Source organism: Ochotona princeps, chromosome 17, assembly GCF_030435755.1.
Source record: "Ochotona princeps isolate mOchPri1 chromosome 17, mOchPri1.hap1, whole genome shotgun sequence".
Lineage (NCBI taxonomy): Eukaryota > Metazoa > Chordata > Mammalia > Lagomorpha > Ochotonidae > Ochotona > Ochotona princeps.
In genome coordinates this window covers 33,218,114-33,240,404 of record NC_080848.1, presented here as the reverse complement: position 1 = coordinate 33,240,404, position 22,291 = coordinate 33,218,114, and the positions used below count along the sequence as shown (strand labels likewise).

Here is a 22,291-nt window from a genome sequence, read left to right as displayed (position 1 = left end):
CAAAAAGCCCCCAAATCAAAACGAATGAGACTGTACAAGCCGTGTCAAGGGGAGAATGACGAGGTGCCGTCGCTGGGCGGCGGGGTCCCCCAGGCCACCGGACCGTCACAGCAGACACAGGGTGTGTGTGTGGGGGTGGAAGATGGGTGCTGGCCACCTGGGGCCAGCCGGGGTCGGGGCAAGGGCATTGTGGGCAGGTGAGGAACGTTCACAAATGACACAAGGACCAGATGGAGCAGGACACTGTGCGCTTCCCCTTGGACTGCGGGGTTTCTCCTGCGGGTGACGCCGGGGCTGGCACCCGGTCCCACCGCACCGGCCGCAGGAAACCGCGGGAAGGGCTGTCGCGGACAGGACGACGTGGAGTGGGCACCCTACCAAGTCTGAGCATGCAGGTGCTTTATACATCTGGCAGTGCGATGTGATGGCAGGTCAGTTCTGGGACAGTTCCAGAGTGTGACGCCTGTCTCCCGGGAGGGACGCACGGCGGGGCCTGGGGGCCGAGCGAGGCTGGGCAGAGTCTGCGATGTGTGCATAGGGGGCTCTTGCTTCCTTCCGGCTTCAGTCCCACCTGACTTGCTGTCCCCTGTCCTGGGCTGGGGCCTCGAGGTCTGTCTGAGGGGGGTGTGAGTGGCCCGGGGGGGTGTCAGCAGGCGATCTCCTCCAGGGTGCCCAGGGCCGTCTGCAGGGGCAGGTTCACAGTGTGGCTGATGGTTTCGGAGTGGTTTGGCATCGTGTCACAAGTGCTCTGCGGGGACAGGAGAGGTGCACTATCAGCGCCAACGTGTCACCGTGCCCCTGGCAGCCAGCCTGGGTCCCGCATACTCGGGCTACACTGGGGCAGGGACTGAGTCTCTGAGGCTTCCTGGGCCCGGTTAAGCAGCTGGCTTGTCCTTGTCTCCCCGTCTTTCGCTGCCCAGTATCCCAGACTCCCTGATGTGCCCAGGGTGGTCTCTAGGCATTGGGTGCTGTCCACTGCTCTGGGGACCTCTGTTGGAGCCCTGGTGAGGAAAAGCCAGCCTGTGGCCAGGGCTGGAGCGGCAAGTGCAACCTCTAAGGACCACAGCCTTGCTTCTCAGAGCAAGCCTCTGGGGGCTGTAAGTCTGAAGGGTGCCTGGGAGTCTGAGAGAGAGGGAGCAGGGAGATTAGCCAGGAGGCCGTGCCAGGAATCTCTTGGGCAGCTGGGAGAGGCAGAGCTGGGTAAGGGGAGGGCATGACTTGAGACACCCAGAAGGCAGAAGGGGATGCACCAGCGGCTGAGCACTTATCATGAACTTGGCATTGCATGGAATGTTTCACAGGCTCTGTATCAATCTTCAGACAGCCCTCTGAGGTCCCTAGGATCCTGTATAACCTGCCCCAGGCTCAGACAGGAGGAGGGCACTGATTCAGCCAGACCAGCTCCAGGACAGTTCCAGCAGAGCCCAGGCCCCTCCACACTGCCTTCCCCTGCTGAGGCTGTCCCAAGGAGACTGTCAGGAACCAGAATGGGAGCAGGGGCAGGGGGGAAGGCAGACATCCATTTGGAGTTTGCTATCTTGGAGGGAGCAGCAGCCCTTTGGTGGGTTTGGCTTTTCCAGGGTGGGAAGGGCAGAGAGGACCTGAACCCAGGAACTGGATGAGCTGGGATGCAGAGTGGTGCACACACAAGCGTGGGGCTGCCACCGCAGCTGTAGGAAGGAGAGGCAGTGCAGTTAGACACGCCTGCAGTCCAGCTGTGTCTTTGGTCTCTGGGCCTTCCCTACTTCCGACATAAAGCAGGGATAAGTGCAGCCCTTCCTCTAGGTTCCCTGTGCGGCTGCAGTGATGTGAACCCCCCAGGCTACACAGCAGTGCCTGAGACCGCGAGGCACGGGACAGTCGGGAGCCACTGTGATGCTGCTGCTCCAGTGAGTTTCCTAGGATTTCCAATACTTCTCTCCTGCAGACAAGGCGGAAGCCAGAGAGGCCCCTGGGGAGGGGGAAGCTGGCTTACTGAGCTGTAAAAGTGGGGAGCAGCCCTGCGGCTTGGGAGAAGCTAGACTGGGCCAGGCGGGGCCATCCATGGCTCACCTTTAGGCCTCCGGGATGAGGCTCAACAGGAATGGCCTTGGATTTGTGACTCACACAAACCACAGATGGGTGTGCAGTGAGTCACACCCCTTCTGCCTGGCCCTGACAACTGGGCTTATCCCAGAGCTGAATGAACCCTTCCATGCAGTGGGTCGCTCTTACCACGTTCTCATCGTGGCTCCCTTCATCCTCCTCTTTGCCAAGCAGGTCTAATAGCTTCTCTTTGATCAGCTGCAAGAAAAACAAACAAACAGGAAGGGGCCTGGTCAGGCTGAGAGGTGGGTGTCGAGGCAGAGAGATGGTCTGGGCTGAGGCTGGACCAACCAAGGCCAGAGCCCGGCCTGGCAGCCAGCTGCGGAAGGACCCTGGTGGTTTGGCTGACGTGGGGTTTTGTTGCAGTAGACAAGGGGCCTGCAGGAGGGAGCAGAGGGGCCCTGGGTCACAGTGGTGCTGGTGGGTGTGACTGGCTCCCCGGGGGTTGGAGGACATGCCTAGGATCTCCATCTGAGGATGGGCTTGCAGGGCAAGATTGGTGTTCACAACACCTCAGCTCACAAGATCAGGGCATGCCTGGGTTCATACCCTTTCACTATTGGTGATAAGGGATCACCCTTCAAAATGTGTCATGACTGACTGTACAGAACTCTATAAGCATTCATAGAGAAGAGCAAAGTCTAGCCAAGGGACTGACCGGGCTTGGGAAGTTCTCTAGCGTGTCGCTGCCGCCCAGCAGCGGCAACACTAAAAACGCCAAGTCATACTCTTGGGGGTCCAGGAAAAACTGGCAACTGGACCTCTCACTGCCAAAAGCAGCTGTGTGTAAAACCTTCTCTCTGCTGCGCCTGTACCCATTGGTCTAAGCTTTCCTACCCACTTCTTCCGCCACCCTTCTTCCCGCATTTCTTCACGTACTCTCTGCCTCATTCCCTACAGTCTTTCTCCTCATCACCCCCCAGTCTCCTCGTCACCCCCCAGTCTCCTCATCGCCCCACAGTCTTTCTTCGTTGTCGTCTGCTGTCCGTCTGTCCTCTGTCCATCTTCGTCCGTCTGTCCTCCTACTAGCTTTTTCCCGCTACTTTTATATAGGTCTCCACCAATCACTTCTCTCCGTGGGTTCACTTGGCGCTACATGATAGGCCAGTAATCACCGCGGGGGAACTAGCCTATCCTGTTTACCTGCTGGTGAGACCAGCTCCGCCTCCTGGCCCTGGGCCAGCCGCCATCTTGCAATGGCCCCTCCCAGTCCCAGGAGCGGCTTTAACACCCCGCTCCCCACACTAGGGGACCCGTGTCACCAGCCCTGCAGACACCCACTGGCAGGCCTCTTCCTCTCGGGAGGCCCTGGGGGACTCTGCAGGTGTGGGCATGCCTCTGGGCTTCTGAGCCACTGTGTCTCAGGGGAGATGGGGCTGCTGATGCAAGTATACACTGGCCAGGTCACAGGCTCCGGCTTCCTGGTGCAGGTTAACCCCTAACTTGGCCTTGCCTTGCAGGTGGTTGGCTGAACCCTCTGGGGCCTTGGTGTTGAGTGGCCCTCTGCAGAGTGGCCCACTGTGCTCACTGCCACACCAGATCTGGGAGAGATGTAGGCAGGAAAGCTGACTGCCAGCCATGCTGGCCTGTGGCTGGAGCGTTCCGAGGATTGTTCCGGCCGCCTCCAGGGAGTCACGCTCCCAGGCTGGCAGCTGGGAGTGCTGGCCTTGCCCTGCTGCCTTCTCAATACCAAGGCTGATGGGCCTGATGAGGAAACTCCTGGAAGACTGGTGGGGCTGTGGGAGATACCACTTAGGTGCTGGCCACCCAGTGAACAGTTATGCAGGGAGTGTGGCACATGGCCTGTATGTGCCAGTGGTGTGTGTATGTATATACACATGGGAGGTGTGAAGGTGCGTGCAGGTGTGGACACATCAGTGCATGAAGCGGTCAGCTTCGGCCTCACTGTGGGAGGGACTTGGGGCTGACCCTCCCCCTCTCTGCGATTACAGACAATACGGGGCTCTGTCACCCCTTAGGAGGCACCTAGGACTTGCATTTCTGTCCCGCTTCCCATGGTCCTCTGTACCCAGAACCCAGTAACGAACACTCAGGGTACAGGCAGAGATGCAGGCTGGGGACGCACGGCCTCCCCGGTGCATTGAGTCTGAGTATGGGGGCAGCAGGAGGCATGCAGCCTGTAGCTATTGCCCAGCACCATTCCAACTCTTACCTCATAAATATAATCAAAGAGCTCTAGTATGGTGAGGATACTAGCACCAATAAACAACCCCATCTGGCCACCAATGTCACCTGGAGAGAGAGGGAAAAGACCAAAGGGTCGGTGTGACTTGTAGCACCCAAAGGAACAAATGGATAAGAACGGGAAAACCAGCCCTCCACACGGGGTCCCTTTCAGAAGGAGCTGGGAGGGCCACCCTCACCGCACAGCGCTACATGCAGCTGGATTTCAGCACCCGGGGCTGAGAGGAGACCTCCCGGGCCACACGCTGAGCCTCAAGGCACTGGCCAGCCCCCTGACTGGGAGCCTCGGAGCAGTAGCCCCACAGATGGCCACCCCCAACCCAATCTTGGCACAGGCCCTGAGGTCACAGGCAGCCATCTCCTATCTCTCCTGCTTAAGGTAAACGTCCAGTCTGGGCTTGTTTTAGGGCATAGGCCCTTGTCCCAGGGTGCATTGACCCTCTTGGCCACTGTGTTTGTAGCATGTCACTTTGTTTTCAGATCTCTTTTGTATCCCTCTGCCGGAAGACTTTGCACAGATGCCCCACCCTTAGGCTGCTTGGCTCTACAGGCAGCTCAGAGACAGAGGCCAGAGCAGCCACAACAGACCAGCTAGGTGGCTTTGACCATCTCAGCAGTTCTGCCTCGCAAGGACCCTTAGTGGTGGGGGGCAGGGGGCTGGGAGGGATGGAGGAGATGGTAGACTGATCTCCAAGACCACCAGCCTCAGGCTGGGCAGGGGGCAGGATGGGCATGGTGGGCATTATTGTGGTGGGAGTGTGGTCCTACTGCTGACTCCAGGCTGGCCTCTTGGTGTGGGCACCTCCTGATGGACTGTCTCCCTGAGCTTCTGCTGGTGGCTTGGTGGAGCTCAATGCCTACATTCCCAGAAGAACAAGGAGAAACGATGGGGATGGGGCTCAAAACAGCTCTGCCTCCTCCCCAGTCCCTCCCCATTCTCTCGCCTGTCCTTAGGAAGGCTTGCTGGAGAATGTGGGCTCACAGGCCTGCGTGGCAGGGGTGAGGAGAGTGCGTGTGCACAGTGGGACTGAGCATAGAGTGCTATGCCAAGGGGTAAATGCCAGCGCATGGAGTGTCTGCACCTGTTTGTGCAGAAGCAGCTGTTCTATCCGGCCCTGGTGGTGGCTATCTGCACACGGGGCACCGGAACATGCTTGCAGCCTGGTGTCATTTTGTGGGTTTGTGCCGGTGGGCAGAATGTGTATGAGTGTATGTGTTGGTGTCTGCCGAGGCATGCTGTGTGTGCAGACGTGTCTGCAGCTGTGGGGTGCTGGACTGCTGTGGACACACCGCCCCATGCTGGGGGGGGGCAGTGGCATGTGTGCCTAGGCAGTGTGTGTACATGGGGATGGCAGGAGGGGAGAAGCGCTGTGTGGCAGCAGGGCAGGCGGGGCTGGGCCTGATGGCACAGAGTTTGTGAGCAGCACACACGGTCACTGCAGGAGGTCCAGATGGCGGCATGATCTCCTCAGCGGGCTGTTCTGGGTGGCAACAACATGCGGGAACAAGCTCATCCTATGTGATGCAGCCATGACAGATTCAGAGCACAGCTCCTTGCTCTGTGTGTGTGTGTGTGTGTGTGTGTGTGTAACAGCGAGCAGGAGCACATGCTGGGGGAGGGAGGGGCAGGAGGCATATCCTGAGTTGTTCTTCTACAAAATAAAGGCTGAAGCCACCACGTAACATGCGGCAGGTAGCAGGGCGGGGGAGGGCAGAAGACCCAGGGCATGTGTCTCTTGGTTCCTTGACCCCTGAGTGCGAGCCGAGGCTGAGCTATTGCCAAGTCCCTGGCTTCCTGGAGGAGGTGTGTAAATGCTCAGCTGGGGCCCAGATTCCTATTTAGAAACCACACTTTTGGGTCTTCTCTAGGCTGGGCTCTGTAACCATGTAACCATACGACAAACTTGTGAAGTGGATTTCAGCCAACCCACTTTGCTGCTGAGGGACGGGAGGTCCAGCAAGGTGAAGCCACTTGCCCCCGTCTCCACAGCTGGCTTGGCAGTCTCTTCCGCTTCTAGCCGGAAGGCATCTGCCCATCCATGGTGCTCCTTCCACCTAGCTTGGCTCCCAGAGGCAGCTAGCCCTCCCGGAGGAAGCCGGCACCCATCCTTTCTGAGAGCAGGGGCTGCTGGGAGAAGGGTGTGAATGCCAGGTCCCTTCATGGTCCTCTCTCGGTTTGTGAGTTTTGGCTGGGGCAGGCTGGTGTCTGTTGAGTACCAATGGGGCCGAAGGTTAAGTGTGAACTCATGTGGAGTGGGAGGCAGGTCTGTGGACACCTGGGGAAGGCTGGGTTTGACAAAGGACTTGCAGACCAGGGGTCATCTCTGGCTCTCTCAATACAGCCACGTTTCTCTAAGGGTGAGTCCGTACCTGCCCATGGCGACCAGCCATGGCCCAGCCTCCCCCTGACAGGGCTCCAGGATGCTGCCCCCCACCGGGGAACAGAAGGCCATGGGATTCAGGGGAGCCAGACTGCAGTCCCCAAGTGAACATATAATTTTTTATTACTTGCTTTTAATTGAAAGAGTGAGTGAGCAAACTCCCATGTGACTTACTCCCCAAATACCCATAATCAGGAACAAGGGGTTCCATTTAGTTCTGCCCAGTGGGTGGCAGCATTGTCTCCTCCGACTTTAGCAGGAAGCTGGAATCCAGAGCAGAGCCAGGACTCAAGCTTGGGCATTTTGATATGGAATGTGGGCATTCCAAGTGGCATCTAAACTGCTGGCCCAAATGCCCATCCCAAGTGGCTTCTTTTAGTTCTTCATTGCAGAGATGTGGAGCCTAAGTCTTAGATTTCAGGATGAGCCGGGGGCTAAAATCTCCCCCGCATTGGGGTTCTTTCCATCCTGCAACAGGGGCAGTGTAAGCGAAGGGGAAGTAAGTAGCAAGCTCAGGTTCAAGGGGTCAGCTTGCTCAGGGGCCTTAGGCGTCTGTCTGCCTGCTTCTCTGCCCATCCTCCCACCCCTTCCCTCTCCCAGCCCCCTGTCAGATGTGGAAAGCTGCGTACCAGGTGCTTTGACTCACCGAGTAAGGCAGCGACTTCATATGCTTTCTTCTGTTCAATTGTCTCATAATTGAGAGCTTCAAAAAATATATCCAGCACAAGGATGTTCTCTCTGCAGAGGGAAGATTCAGTCCCGCAGGTGGTGAGTTGCGCCAGCGCGGGGGCTCCTGACACAGCCCCTCTGCACAAACGGAGATCTGGGTGCCCCGGGAGTGGGGAGAACCTGCCCAGCCCCACAGTCAGCAGTGCTGACTCTGGCCCAGGACTGGAGCCCTCTACCAGCAGTCCCCAGCCCTGCCCTGGGTTCCTCTTGGTACCGTTCCGTCCCGGGAGCTCTGCCTGCCTGCCTGCCATGCCGCTGAGTCCTGGAAGGGGCTGCCTGGGTTCTCATTGCCAAGGCAAGTTCAGCAGCCCCTGAACACATTTTGCATTGACCAAGGTGCTGATGACCTCCTAGGCAGCCTTTGCCCACTCCTGGGAGCCCCCAACTGCCCCGCTCCAGGTCCCCTCTACTTGTGACTGGCTGGGTAGGGTAGGGTGATTCCTTCTCTCCTGCCCCCAGGCAGCTGTGCATTCACTGGTTTAGCTTGGCAGCCAAGCCCACGGCTGCCTGCAGCACGTCTGCTCCACACAGCTCCTTTCCTTCCATGGGGTCACAGCACCCTGCACATGCTTTGTTCTCACTCCCCTGAGTAAGAGTCGCCCCAGCATGGGGGCTGCGGACAGTGTGGGCAGGAGGCCGTAGCTGAGCAGACAACAGGTTCTTCTGTCTTCACCTGGGGTTCGCCAAGCTGCTGCTCAGAGGATCACTTCCTCTTTCCGAAATCACAGCCCTTGCTTCCTGATAGGGCTCCTTCATCCTTGCCACCCCCATCACCGGACCACCCCAGCTCTGCATCCATGCTCTGCCTGCTGCCTCGCTGAAACTGCTAAATTGACTCAAATGAACCAACAGCACTTTTAAATGCTCAGCAGCCCCACATGACTAATGGCTGTCGTACTGGACATACTGGACAGTGCTGAGGGAGGACGCACCCACAATGTTCTGTAAGAGAGTAGGCTCAGAAACTCATGGGAGAATGGAATGAAAATTCCTGCACATCTTCCCCCCAAAATTCTTAGAGTCCCCTTGTGCAACCCTGAGTCCTGTGGCTTCCCTCTTAAGGCTATCTTGGGGCTCCCTTGTCTTCGGGGGACAGTGTGTATGTCTTGCTCAGCCCACAAGACCCCCTGTTCTGACATGTCCACTCTCATCTGCCCTGTGCTCTCTGCTGGGGAGACCATCTCTCCTGTTGTTCATTTGGGTACTCCATAAGATGAAAAATGTCCCAGACACTCCACTAGTCCTTGGTAAACAGCAGAGAGTTCAGGGGGTTTTCAGTCAGGTGGGATAGGCAGGTAATAAATGAAACACTGAAAGTCACGCACCATGGTGCATCAGCCCTCGGAGAGGAAAATATCAGGAGTGAGCACCGACCTTGTGGTGAAGTAGTTAAGCCACTGCCTGTGAACTTGGCATCCCATATAGGTATTGGTTCAAGTCCCAGCTGGTCCACTTCCCATCCAGCTCCTAGCTAATGTGTTTGGGAAAGCATCAGAGGATGGCCCAAGTGCTTGGGGCCCCTGCTACCCATGTGGGAGACCTGGATAGAGTTCCAGACTCCTGGCTTCAGCCTGACTCAGTATTGGTGGTTGCAGCCATTTAGGGAGTGAACCAGCAGACAGAATTTCTCAACTCCCCTCTCTGTAACTCCGTCTTTCAAATAAATGAATAAAGTTTACTTTTAAGAGAAAAGTATCAGGATGGAACTTGCACTAGCTGTCTGAAAAAATGACATTTGCATGGAATGGGAGAGCTGTTCGCTGGAGAGTGGAGGGAAGGGCATTCGGGCCAAGGGAAACAGAATGTGTAGCTTTCCCTGGCGCGAGGCCCCTGCCGGCTGCGGTTAATCTGCCACTCTCTGGTGTCATGCACAACTGTTAGAGTCAACAAGGCCGCTGCCCTTTCGGACAGTCAGGTGTGTCCTTGTCTCTTCCCAAGCCTGCCAGTCCCTTTGGGGCAGGCCTGAGCTTTATTCCTCTTTGGCTTTGCATTCTGAGCATAGAGATTGGCATAGAGCAGGCGTCCAATAAATGTGTGCCAACTTGAAAATCAACTGTTTGCCTTTACTTTCCCCCTCCACTGCTCCCGCTTTGCCCCCTAGTCGCCTGCTTTTCCACCCTTTTGGGGCCCATATGACGTACGAGATGTATTTTTCAGATTTGTTAAATTTCTTCTCAAGGTACTTGGCTGACGTTTTGCTGGGGATCTTGACCATGGAGAGCTCCTTGTTGTAGCGGGTCAGGTTGCAGGGGGTCCTGCAGAGACAGTAATTGCTGTCCTTTTCCGCCAGCAGACCTAGTGGGGGAGAGGGAGGCAGGGCTTAATTGGGGGGGGGGGCGGGGATGAGCCCAGCGCTGCTAGAGGAGGGAGAGGAGCTGTTGGTCCCAGCTGGCAAAGTGGGGACAGGGAGTTGAGGAGAGAGGGGAGAGAGTTGGGCTTTTGGAGTTGGTTGGTTTTGATTTCTTTCCGCTTCTTTTTACAGTCATGTCATTCTTGATGATCTTTTGAGGGGTGGGTGCTTGGCATTGTGGTTAAGACGCCCTCCCTCGAATCACATCAAAGTGCCTGCCTCCGATGACCCCAGGAGGCAGCAGTAATGGCTCAAGTAATTGGGTTCCTGGCACCCGGGTCGGGGGTGGGGAGATGGGAATTGAGTTTGGGGATCTGTTGTGGGATTTTGAGGGACCGAAATCTTGAATAGGACCTCCTTCTTTGGTCTAATGGCCTCCAAGGGAGTCTTGGCCCCAGTCCAGGGCTTTCTTCTCTGCTCCTAACCTTAGTGTTCTCATCCACAAAGTGGGTCACCACCAAAGCAGATGTGAGTGACTACCATGTAAGACCCTTGAGGCTCTGTGGTGTCCCCCCACTGGGCTCCCTAGGAGCTACACCCATCCTCCTCTGCCTGCTGGGGTAGGGCATAGGCAAGGCACCTTCACTCCTCTCCTTGCAGGGGCCTCCCCACCCATCTGGGGGCCTTCTCTCCTCTTTTAAGGATGAGGGAGCCTGAGGCACCATTGTCCCTCAACACTGCAGGGACACACCACAGCCAGGTGCTTGAGTCTACTTCCCCACTGAGCCTTGACCTTGGCCCAATTCCTTGCCACGTGTGCCCCATTCACTTCCCAGTGTTAGGGAATTCAAGAAGACCCTTCCATTCTTGATATTGGTTCTCCTGGGTCTGCTTCGGGCAAGAATCCTGATGTGTGGCTTCAGCAAGCATGCCCCTTCCCTTGGTGTCTCCTGCAGGTGACCGCAGGCATGGACCCTCCATCTGCTGTGAGTCCCCAGCTTCCATGCTTGCTTCAGTCTGAGCTGAGCCTGCTCTCTGTCCTGACTTGGATGGCAATAGTCCCTCAGCCAGTCCTCCTTTGCCACTGAGTGAGCAGCAGGACTTCTTCCTGACCCCTCTTCCCTCTCTGCCTCTGGCCTCTGGCCATAGCAGAGCTCTGGCTACTCCCAGGCCTGGTGAGTTTTTGTACATAGCAGAAGCCAGCTCTTCTCCTCTTCCAGGGCCTGCCCTCTTGTCTCCCCCTGGAGACACAGACATGTGAGTTTGGTGCCTCCCCCTCTTGACTTCAGCACGTGCAGCTACTGGACCAACTCGAGTGCACCTAAAATTCCCTCTTGTTCTCTTGATTCTGAGTTTCCTGGGAGTGGATGGAGGCAGGTGAATAGAGTGGCTCTTTCTTGGGCAGGAGTCCAACTATAGGTTCCCAACAGGCTGGCTTTGGGAGGGCTCTTGGCCATACTTTTGCGCACACAGGAGGAACCTGACCTCACTATCCCCATCTGCCCTGCATTCAGTGGAACACAAGAGAGGTGCAATTGTTGTAGGATAACTTCAGCTTCCCTGAGTAGACACCACCAAAGATGGGAGAGTTGGAGTCTCCAAGTTTCTTTTGGTATCCAACTGGTTGGGGCTGGTCCATCATCTTCCAGCCTCTGCCCACCTCCCCTTGCTCAGCACCTACTATTCCTCCTGAAATCCTTCCTTTGCGATTGTCACTTCTCTGCCCCAGCCCCCGTCCAGTTGCCATCCATTTGCACTGACTCCCTCCACATCCTTTTCTCCTTCCTCCTCATCCTCCTCCCCTGTCCGTGCAGTGGGTCCTCTGTCCCTTTTTTTCCCACCAGGCATGGATCCCCACACCTCAGGCATCGCCTCGGTATCCTTCCCCTTCCCCAGTACTGACCTAGGGCAGGCTCCGCACACTCCTTGTGCTGCTCAGGGGTACAGAAAGGGGCATCCCCTGAAAAGCAGAAACACAGGCAGAGAGACAGAGAGTAATTCAGGTAGAATCATGCATGCCAGCACATCTCCTCTGCTGGCTCGGGGCAGGTTACGCCTGCAGGGACCAGGAGAGGGCAGCAGTAGGGGAGCCGAGCATGGTGCCCTGGGGCTGCAGGATTGTGTGCAAATCTGGTCTGTGAGCCAGGCAGGCCACTAACCACGCCAAGCAGTAGACAACAAGATTCACCAGGCTAACTCCTTCTGGGTCACTCTGGAGGCTGCCACAGGTAACCAGTGACAAGTGACATTCCCTCCCCTGGAGGATGGGAGTTGGGGATACCATGCATCATCTTTTTAACACACATGAGTGTCCTCTTTCAGTTGCGAGTGAATCTGCTTTTGGTTGCAAGATTTGAGGCTTAAGCACCCAGTGTTCCAACACAACAAGTTGAGGTCAGTGTGATGTGGAAGCTGGGGCTCTTCCCAGCATGCCCTGCTACTGCTGTGTGGTTCCTCATGGCTTTGCCCCTAACTCCACTTAGCAATTGCCATATCACTGGTATGCCATGGCGGGATACTCAAGCCGCTAACTGCTTGCCTGTGGCTTGGCTGTGGGAGGAAACCTTCCTGGCTGGTGACTCGTGCCCAGCAGTGGGTCAGCAACCTACCCCGCACTGCAGCAGTCTCCTCTCTGGGGTGTCCTTTTGTGGGATCCCCAAATCTCAGTTCCCTTCTGTGGCAGCTGGAGAGAATGTCTACATGCCATCCTTCCCTTGCTGCCCCAGCATGAGATCCTTGTCCAGAGCAAAGGAGCAGGTGGGATTTCTTTTTTACTCAGGATGACTCAATGTACTTGTCTGCCTCCCATTGCTAGGAGGCTTGTGGGCCTTTTTGCTATCATTCAAGAGGGCATGAATTTCTTCTCTGACAGTCCTGCTGGCCAGAAGTAGGCACAGGTCCCACCCTGGCTACAACCTCGGCCCTAGTCTGGCCTAGCCCCTCTCTGGGGCCTGTAGGGGAAGAGCCATGCCCAGCTCCTAGGGGCCACCCCACAGCCAGGGCCACCCATCTTCCTGACTTTGACTGTTTTGGTCTCAGTTCCCTCTGGCCCTCACTGAGTCATGGTTTGGGGGGTGATCTGTAGGACTCAGGGGTTGCAATTCCATCCATTGACAAGCTGGCAACCAAATCACCTCGACATAGTACCTTTTGACAGGGACAGTTCTGAAGATCAATATTTGGAGGCTGAGACCACTAAGAGATTATTGATTGTGAATAAATAATTCACAATAAAGTTGTGAGCACATTTCTTTGAGCATAGGTTATAACAGAAAACAACCGCTAAAGGACTGAATGTCTAACGTAAGGGTTTAGTGAGGTCAACCTAATGTAGGATGTGATCACAACCACAGGCACACAGCAACTTTCCTGGAGGATGGTGGGCCTTCAGTCAACACAACTTTCAATTCCTTCTCTCCATCACTGATTCCCCCCGCCCCTTTTAATAGCATAGCCTGGTTTTATCTTGTAACTAGTGATTGTGTTTGAAAGACACAGAAGGGGAGAACCAAGAGGTTTGGTGGCTTGTATCTCATCACACAGCAAGCGCACAGAGCAGCTTGAAGCCGGAGTTCTGGCCTCCAGCCCTGTGATGCTTGCATGCTGCAGCACTAAACTCCCCCACCCATCCCAATCCAGCTCCTCATACTACACGCTTCTGCTCTGACACGCTGACTGCCTCTGAAGAGACAGACATCAGTATATGTGCTTTATTATTATTATTATTTTTTGCTGGCTGATCGACTTCTGCTTCACTTGAAAGAGTGTCAGACATCTGGATGTTAGAAGGGGAACATCAGGGCCCGGCGCAGTGGCCTAGCGGCTTAAGTCCTCGCCCTGAAAGCACTGGGATCCCATATGGACACCGGTTCTAATCCTGGCAGCTCCACTTCCCATCCAGCTCTATGCTTGTGACCTGGGAAAGCAGTCAAGGACGGCCCAAAGCCTTGGGACCCTGCACCCGTGTGGGAGACCTGGAGGAAGTTCCTGGTTCCTGGCTTCGAATTGGCTTAGCACCGGCCATTGTGGTCACTTGGGGAGTGAATCATCGGATGGAAGATCTTTCTGTCTCTCCTCCTCTCTGTATCTGACTTCGCAATAAAAATAAATACATCTTTAAAAAAAAAGAGGGGAACATCTGCTTCTCTGAACAGGTATCAAGAATCGTGGGCACCCGGGGTCTCACCACAGATAACTGGCAGACATTGGACACTGGGATGAGTGTTCTCCAAGCATTTGGATGCTTCTGGGGACTCGGTTGCTGAACTGGGTGTTTTTATCTGCCTGTGAAATGGAGTGGCTGGTGGAGGGGTTCCCACTAAGCCTGGCATAGTGGCCCCCTGGCACCCACCTGGCATGTGGACCATGCGGCAGTTGCAGTTCTCCACGATGTAGCGAGTTTCACAGTCAATCCTACAGGCGGTGATGCTGTAAACAGGAAAGAAGTCGAGCCCCATCTCTGATGATCGGCACTCGCCCCACGGTGGGGGCAGGTATGTGAGCTGCAAGGCAGGAAGGAGGGAGCAGGGTCAGCCCCGAGGATGCTGCTGGTAGAGCCTCAATGGACTCAGTGGCTCATTCGTCCACTTCTTCCGTCGGTGCAGTGTCTACTGCAGGACAGTTCAAACTCCACTGCCCGCCTGGGCCTTCAGCACTGGCTCCGATACTAGCCTTCCTGCCTTGTCTGTTCTCAGACGCTCACTCCTGTACCACTTGTCTTCTCGCTTCCCCATGTTATCGTATCACATCGCTTGGTATAACCACTGTAATAAATTCAAACCCCAGACCTGGGCCTGGAGGACACAACCCAGGGAAGCATGCCGTGGCTGCAGGAAGAACACTCACAGCTCCTGATGATCCTTGGCCCACACTACAGCACTATGTGTCAAGCTGTACTATGTGTCAAGCTGAGGAGGACCCCCTTTGGGGAAGATGAGTCTCTTCTTCGAGGGCCAATGGACTATACATTTTCTTCTAGCATTTCTGGTCCTTGCCTGGCAAGGATGGGGAGGGCAAAAAATGAGGGAACTGGTGGAGGTTGAACACTAGCTATGTATTAATCCCTAAAGTTACATCCTTGAGACCACCTTTAGATGACTGGAAAATGAAAATATGCAATAAAATGTACACATTTCACAAGCGCCGTTGAGGAAATTTTGACAAACGCACACACCTATGCAGTCACCACACCAGTCAAGGCACAGAGTATTTTGATCATCCCAAAGATCTCCCCCCCCCTTCTAATCAGTCCCCACTCACAAGGGGACCACAGCCACAGGTTGACTTTGCTTGCTCTCAAACTTGCTGTAATTGGAAGCTTATACCAAACACACTCTTTTATGTCTGGCATCTTCCACTCAACATGCTTTTGTGAGTTTCCCATACGGTCGGATACAGCAGGAATTCATTTCTTTTTACTACCAAATAGTTTTCCAGGCTATGAATACAGCATAATTTGTTTATGCATTCACCTGATGATGGGCATTTGGATTATTTGCAGCTCTTGATAATTATGAAAAAGGCCCTTATGAATATTTATAAGTCATTTTGTAGAGATGAATTTTAATTTCTCACGAGCAAATGACTGGAAGTGGAATGGCTAGTCCACAAGATAGATGATATAAATACAACTTTTTAGGAAACTGTTACCTAAGGTGGTTCTACTGCTTTCTGTATTCCTATCAATAGTATTGTGGGGTCTCCAGTTAGGTCACATCATGCAAATCTTGATTAGGTCCATCTTTTAGATCTTAGCCATTCTTCTAGGTTCATAATTGTATAATTCCATCAGGTTCTCTTCACAGTTCTCTGATGATTAATGACTTTGAGGAACAATTCTACATGTTTATTGGCCATTAGTAAAACAAGGGATACTTCAAATATTTGTGGCTGAATTAAAGCAAAAAGTGAACCTATGCATTTTTTCATAGTATGTACTTTCATGACTTTTTTTTTCCAAAAGAAAGGTTTATTTATTTGAAAGGCAGGGTTGAAGAGAAAAATATATTTTCTATCAACCTGTTCATTTTCCAAATGGCCACAAAAGCTGAGACTGGACCAGGCTGAAGGCCGTAAGCCTGGGACTTCATCTGAGTCTCCCACATGGGTGGCAGGGGTCAAAGCCTCTTCCATTGCTTTCCCAGGTACATTAGCAGGGAACTAGATTGGAAGTGAAACAGCTGGGGCACAAACCATTGGCCACATTGGATGCTGGCATCTGGCATTACCGGTGGTGAGTTAACCCACTGTGACACAAGGCTGGCCCTTCATGAACTTCTGAAGGTGAGTCATATGCAAGGATTTCGAAGGGTTGATGTATCACAAATGAGCCTTTAATCCCATTTTCCATGAATGTTTGAAGTTCCCTCACATTGTCTTTGGTGAAGGGTCTGTTTCCATGTCTGGCTTCTTTCTCACTGGACTACTGATTTGTGGGTGTTCTCTGTACAGTCTGGATCCATGTCCTTTACCAGATGTGCACATGGTGATGTAATCTGTTCATTTTCTTAATGGATCTATTTTTCCTACTTTAAAATTAACTTTATTAAGATACAATAAAATACATTAACTTTAAGGTACAGCATTCTTGAATTTTTAAAACTATATTCATCCTTGTAGTAACCGTTGCCAGCATAAAGGCATAGATCATTTCCACTGGCCCCAGACAGTTCCTATTTGTGGTCACCCTCCCCACCCCCACCTCCCTGCCAGCAATCTACATCAGGAAGACACTCAGCTACTTTCTGTCCATAGGAGCCAGTTCCATCCATTGTAGGATTGGATATAAATAGAATCATGGAGTATGTATCTGGCTTTTTTCCTCTCAGTGTAACATTCTTGAGATGCACTCATGCTCTAGTTTGCATCAGCGGCTCATTCTCTCACTGCTAAGTTTTACTTTCAACTTTCTAATCTTTATCCTCATCTCATGGCAATAGCGAGAAACCCCAGCGTGACGCTGGACAGGACTGGAGAGAGAGCACTCCTGCCTATTGCGGATCTCAGGTACAAAGTGTTCACCGTCTCACCCTCCCGTGTGTTAGGGACATTTCCCTTAGATACCTCATCAGACTGAGGGCGTCCCATCCCATTTCTAGTATACAGGGTTTTGTTTGCTTTATCATCAGTGGGTACTGTCTTTTTTTTTTTTTTAACAAGTGCATTTTCTGTTTCTGTTGAGACGATCATGTGATTTTGTTAATACAATAAATGATATTAATTAATCTGCAGATGCTACACTCACATTGCTGGGATTAACCTCACTTGGTTAGGATTTATTACTCTCCTTACATATTACTCAATCTGTTTACTAATTTTTTTAAGATTTATTTTTATTGGAAAGACAGATTTACAGAGAGAAGGAGAGACAAAGATCTTCTGTCTGCTGGTTCACTCCCAAGGTGGCCACAACGGCTGGGGCTGAGCTGATCTGAAGCCCGGATCCTGGAGTCTGTTCCAGATGTCCCACGCTGGTGCAGGGTCCCAAGGCTTCGGGCCGTCCTCGATTGCTTTCCCAGGCCACAAAAGCAGGGAGATGGATGGGAAGTGGGGCAACCAGGACATGAACCGGCGACCAGATGGGATCCCGGTCCATGAAAGGTGAGAACTTTGGCCAGTAGGCTACCACACTGGGCCCTGTTTACTAATGTTTGTGGAGTTTTGGATCTATATTCATGAGGGGTATTGTATTTAATTTACTTTGCTTATAATATTCTTTAGTTTTGGGATAAGCTGACCTAATAAAAGGAGTAATAGAATACTTCCTCTCTTTTTTTCCCTTAGTTTGTATAGAGTTGATATCATTTCTAGCTGGAATGTTTCATAGAATTCACCAGTGAAACCAACTGAACCTTGTGCTCATGTGTGTGCATGTGAAGATTTTAACTTACGAATTCAATTCCTTTGACACATTTTTAAAGTTTTTCAAATCTTTTGCTAGTTTTGGTAAGTTATGCCTCTGCTAAGGAATTAATTTCGTTCATCTAAGTTTGTGAATTTATTAACATAAATCTATATTTAGTATTTCCTTTTCATTTTTAATATCTACAGAATCTCTAGTGATATTTTTTCATGTATGATATTGGTGACATTGAGGTTACAAATACCTATGTTCCTACTGGTTCTTTCCATGTTTTTCCTTTCTTCATGTGTCTGTTTCAGGGTGTATTCTAGACTTTAGAGAAAACTATAGTGGCTCTGGGTGGTTAGCTTCCTCCAAATGGCATCGAGGTTTGTTCCAGGAGGTGGTTGTATTAATAATGAATCTCTTTGCTTTCATGGAGGCACTGTTTTAAGGATTTGCTTAAAGATGAGTATATTTTAATTTTGCCTTTAGCTCCTGGACTTGCGTATTTGATCTTAGTTCCCAAGAAGCTGGAGTTGTTCATCAAGTCTTTCCACCGTGGCTAGATATGACTTCCAGCCTGTCTCCCTGCTGAGATACCTGCCGTGGACGCTTCCTGGATTCTCTCCTCATCCCTGTGCAGTTCAGTGCTCAGCCCTGGGTTTGGGGACATGTACAGCTTCTGTAGGACTCCCCTTCTAGAGTTTTCCCACAGTTCTCAGCCTTTCTGGTGACGCTAAACTCTGATTTCTGGCTCCTTAACAAAATGCCTGCTGATTGCAAGTTGAGCTCTATTCTCAGTGTTCCCTTAGCACTCTGAGCTCCCACCAAGGCTCAGGTAAATAAGTGTGTTTTCACCCAGCGGGACTCCCCTCCAGAACTGTGTATTCCTCCAGTGTGTCCTTGCTTTAGTCTCTGGTGCTTTCCAAGAGTGGTATCAAAACATTTTTTCCAGAGTTTATGATTGTAGTTTCCAGGAGAGTTAGTCTAATATTAGCTACTGCACTATTACCGGGAGTCAAGATTCTACCCTTATTTAATTTTATATATAGGACACCTTGATGGAAGTCATTCCTATTCTCATTTTATTGATGAGTAAAATGAGTTTTGGAAAGGTTACAGAACCTGTGCAAGGTCACACACCTGGTGAGTGATACAGCCCAGCAGATTTGGACTCCGAACGTATGCTGATCTTATTCACTGCATTGTACCCACGCGGCCAGGACACCAGCAGATAGGATGGAGAAAAATCCAAGAAGGACCTTCTGCACTTTTGTTTTCATTTCTCTAACTGCCCTAATGCTCCTTTCCCATGAAGCTTTGTTTTACCCTCTCATCTTCAGAGTTCAAGAATTGACTGGAATTTCACACATTTCTTGTATGGCCTTGGGTAAGTCATTGGTCCCCTCAGTTTTTTGTTCCCCCACCTGTAAGTGAGGATGGCCCTTGGGGGTAGATAATGCCCAAGGCCAACTAGGAGGTTAACGGTATATGGATTTAGATTGGAGTGGGTCAGGCCCCGCGCGATAGCTTAGTGGTTAAGGTTCTTGCTTTGAACGTGCCGGGATCCTATATGGGCACCAGTTTTAATCCCGCAGCTCCACTTCCCATCCAGTTCCCTTCCTGTGGCCTGGGAAAGCAGTTAAGGACGGCCCACAGCACTGGGACCCTGCACCCGCGTGGGAGACCCGGAAAGAAGTTCCTAGCTCCTGGCTTAGGATCGGCAAAGAACCATTGGACGGAAGATCTTCCTCTCTGCCTCTCCTCCTCTCTGTATATCTTCCTTTCCAATGAAAATAAATAAAAATCTTTTTTTTTAAAGAATGGAGTGGGTCTTCTATATTGGTCAAATTTAGATGAATAAATACTCACGCTGGCTTTGTAAAGGACCACTCATGGCTTTTATTAGAGACTAGGGCCCTAAAATAAGATACTTTTTTTTCTTCTACTAAAATGGATTCTTGCAACAGATGGACAATGAGTATAGCTAGTGAAGTTCTGCTATGTTCAAGGCCAGCCACTTTGTCCCACTTCCATTTTTTGCAGAGGTTATAATGCAGAAACTCCACCTGCCCTGCCTGGCCGGCTTATCATTTGTTCCATTGACTTCTCTGAAGCCTCACACGTGACAGCAGCTGAAAAATTATAGCGTGCACAGCACCAGTGCTTGTTTGTCAAGGAGTGTCTGAAAGTGGGTTGGAGTATTTGTTTATCTTGGGCAAAGAAAGCCTCAGGGGGACCGGGAAGCACTGTCTTCAGCTATCTGAAGGGCTGTCACAGGCTAGAAGAATTAGATTTGTTTTTCTGGAGTCTCAAGGGAAAGAGCAACACAAAAATAGTTGTAAGATGGGGAAGAGGGGGGAAGCACGCATTTACTGATGTCACCGGCACCGTGATAGTCCTGTTATCTGCATTGCATTATTCAGTCCTAAAGTAGGACAAATACTGTCTCCACTGAGTAGAGACCTTTCTAAGCCACCAGTGTGATTCACCAATAACATCATTGTCTCGGGTGTGAGCTGTGCTATACCAGGGCCATTCAAGCAGAAGCCGCATAACTACTTGGCTGGGATAGGAACGGAAGTTTGAGCACTGGGTGAAAATGACTTGCAAGGTCTCCCCCGCCCTTATCATGGAACCTGAATCTGTTATTCCAACCTGAGAAGTAGAGACAGGCAATCGATCCAGGCAGAGCCTTGAACTGCAAAACTCTGTCACGGTGTGTGATTTGGGAGATCTTTCATATATTTCCCCAAGCTCCCAGGTCCCCCATCTGAGTCACTAAGTTCAATGCCCAGCAGCTAGTGAGTGCTCACCCAGAGCCTGGTACTCATGCCCCGCTCCCAATTAGCTCCTTCATGTTCTATGAGGTTGTCATTCATTCAACACAAGGCCCAGCTCCACCACTGTTCTCTTGACAATCAGGCTCTACAGATCAGCAAATCTCTGCCCCTTTTGGCTTAAGTTATTATGAAACATCCAAAACAAGATATCACCAGGCAGTGGGATCTGTGGGTCTGAAGCTGAGAGGGAGAGTGAAATCAAGAGAAAAGTGAGAGTTCACTGGTGTATAACAAAGCTGGGAGTCGAGTGAGCCAGACTCGGGGGAGAGGAAAGAACCCCAGGACTGAACCTCGGCAGGTGTTCCAGCATTTACCTGACCATCTATACTCCTCCACTCTGGGATTATTGCTCAAATTTAAGAACCAAGCAAGGAATTCAGAACGTCTGTAAATGGAAATCCTGGTGTCTGCCTTTCATGGCTTCACTATCTTCAGGGTTTTCGCAACAGTGGTTTCTATTTTAGATGAAGCAGCTGACGTTTGCCAACACTGGCTTTGGCAGCCTCTACACAGCCCAGGATCCTGAGACACACCAGCAGGTGGCGCTTCAGGGGGCACAGCTGCCCCTGTGTGCCCTCAGGTCCCCAGAGGCCCTAAGGGAGTCCAGTTTGAGCTCCTAGGCTTTTACAGGGCTCCCTCAGTCTGGCACATCTGCAGCCCACACCCCGAGTCCTTGACACAGATCTTGGTATGAGTAGATGCTGAGAAGCTGGAAAAACCGCTTGTGAATGTGTAGCTGGGAAGCACAGGAGGAGAGGTGAGGACAGAGAGAGACGCCCACCTGGCCCCCCATTGACTCCTTTACAGTGGCAGCCACTGCTGGCCTCTGCTGCAGGGATTGAGCACGATGCCTCCCCGCTGAAACCCCTGCGATCTGCAGGCTCCTCTCCAGGGGAAGGCCAGAGTCCTCAGCCCCGGTAAGGCTTGCCCTGCCTTCTCCCTCAACCCATGCGGCTGAGATCCTGACCTTCTTTCTGGGGATGCCTGTGTTGACAAGAAGTGCTCTGTGGCTAAGACTAAGCTGGGCTTTCTGCCTGGGTCTTGGGCAAGTGGTTGAGCCTCCGTGACCCTCCCTAATGCAGGGGACTTGACCCTGAGCTACTTGCTAGTCACTTTAAGGAAGTGCTGTCAGTCTTGAAGGTTAAGCAGGGAAGCACAACCCAGCCACTGCCTTTGGCCCATGTCTTCGGGCCTCTGTTCTGGGTCTTGAAGACCAGACATCAAACTTGGCCTCTAGTTAATTTCTTCAGAAAGCTTACTTGCCTAACAGGAAGGTATGAGAACATATGGAAGATTTCTGAGGGGCCTTGATAGGGAATCTGTGTCGCAAGAGCAAACCTCCAACTGGCAGAAAGGGCTCTATTGTTCCTTCACCTAGGCCTGGTCCTCTCCACCTTTTTCTTTCCTTTCTCCTTCCTTTCTGTTTCCTCACGTTTCCCCACCATGACTTTCAAAAAAGATTTATTTACTAAAGAGAGACTCCATCCATTGGATTACTTCCTACAAAGCTGTAATGGCCAGGACTGAATCAGGCAGAACTCAGGGGACCAGAGCTCCATCCGAGTCTCCTACTTGGATGGCAGGAGCCCAAACATTTGGTTCATCTTCCATGAGTCTTCCCAGGTGCATTATTAAGGGAGCTGGATGGGAAGTGGAACAGCGAGGACTTGAACTGGGGCCCTTAAGGGATGCTGGTATTGCAGACAGCTAGAGCTTAGTTCATCAAGCTGCAAAGCCAGCTCCTCTTTTTAAGTCAGGATTCATGGAAACTTCCTGTCCAATGGCATCTTAGTTTAGCATGGTGGTCTCCCGAGAAAGGTGGTTCCCTCCCTAAGACGGATTCTAAAGCTGGACATGAAGATGCTCTTGCTTGTTTTGTTGTGTAGCAATACGGGGCGTCTTCTAGAATGCCTGA

At 52.1% G+C, this 22,291-nt stretch overlaps 1 protein-coding gene across 1 annotated transcript in view; it reads right to left on the bottom strand.

The window, feature by feature from the left end:
- LOC101529224 (acid-sensing ion channel 2) overlaps nt 1-22,291 on the bottom strand; it is a 231,577-nt gene continuing 209,286 nt past the window's right edge. Inside the window, exons 4-10 of the mRNA XM_058676233.1 lie at nt 14,042-14,192; nt 11,594-11,650; nt 9,542-9,695; nt 7,318-7,409; nt 4,259-4,338; nt 2,215-2,283; nt 1-748 (exon numbers count right to left, since the gene is read on the bottom strand). Of these exons, the coding sequence (XP_058532216.1) occupies nt 647-748; nt 2,215-2,283; nt 4,259-4,338; nt 7,318-7,409; nt 9,542-9,695; nt 11,594-11,650; nt 14,042-14,192 (705 nt within the window). The 3' untranslated portion in view covers nt 1-646. The remainder of the gene's footprint in view (nt 749-2,214; nt 2,284-4,258; nt 4,339-7,317; nt 7,410-9,541; nt 9,696-11,593; nt 11,651-14,041; nt 14,193-22,291) is intronic.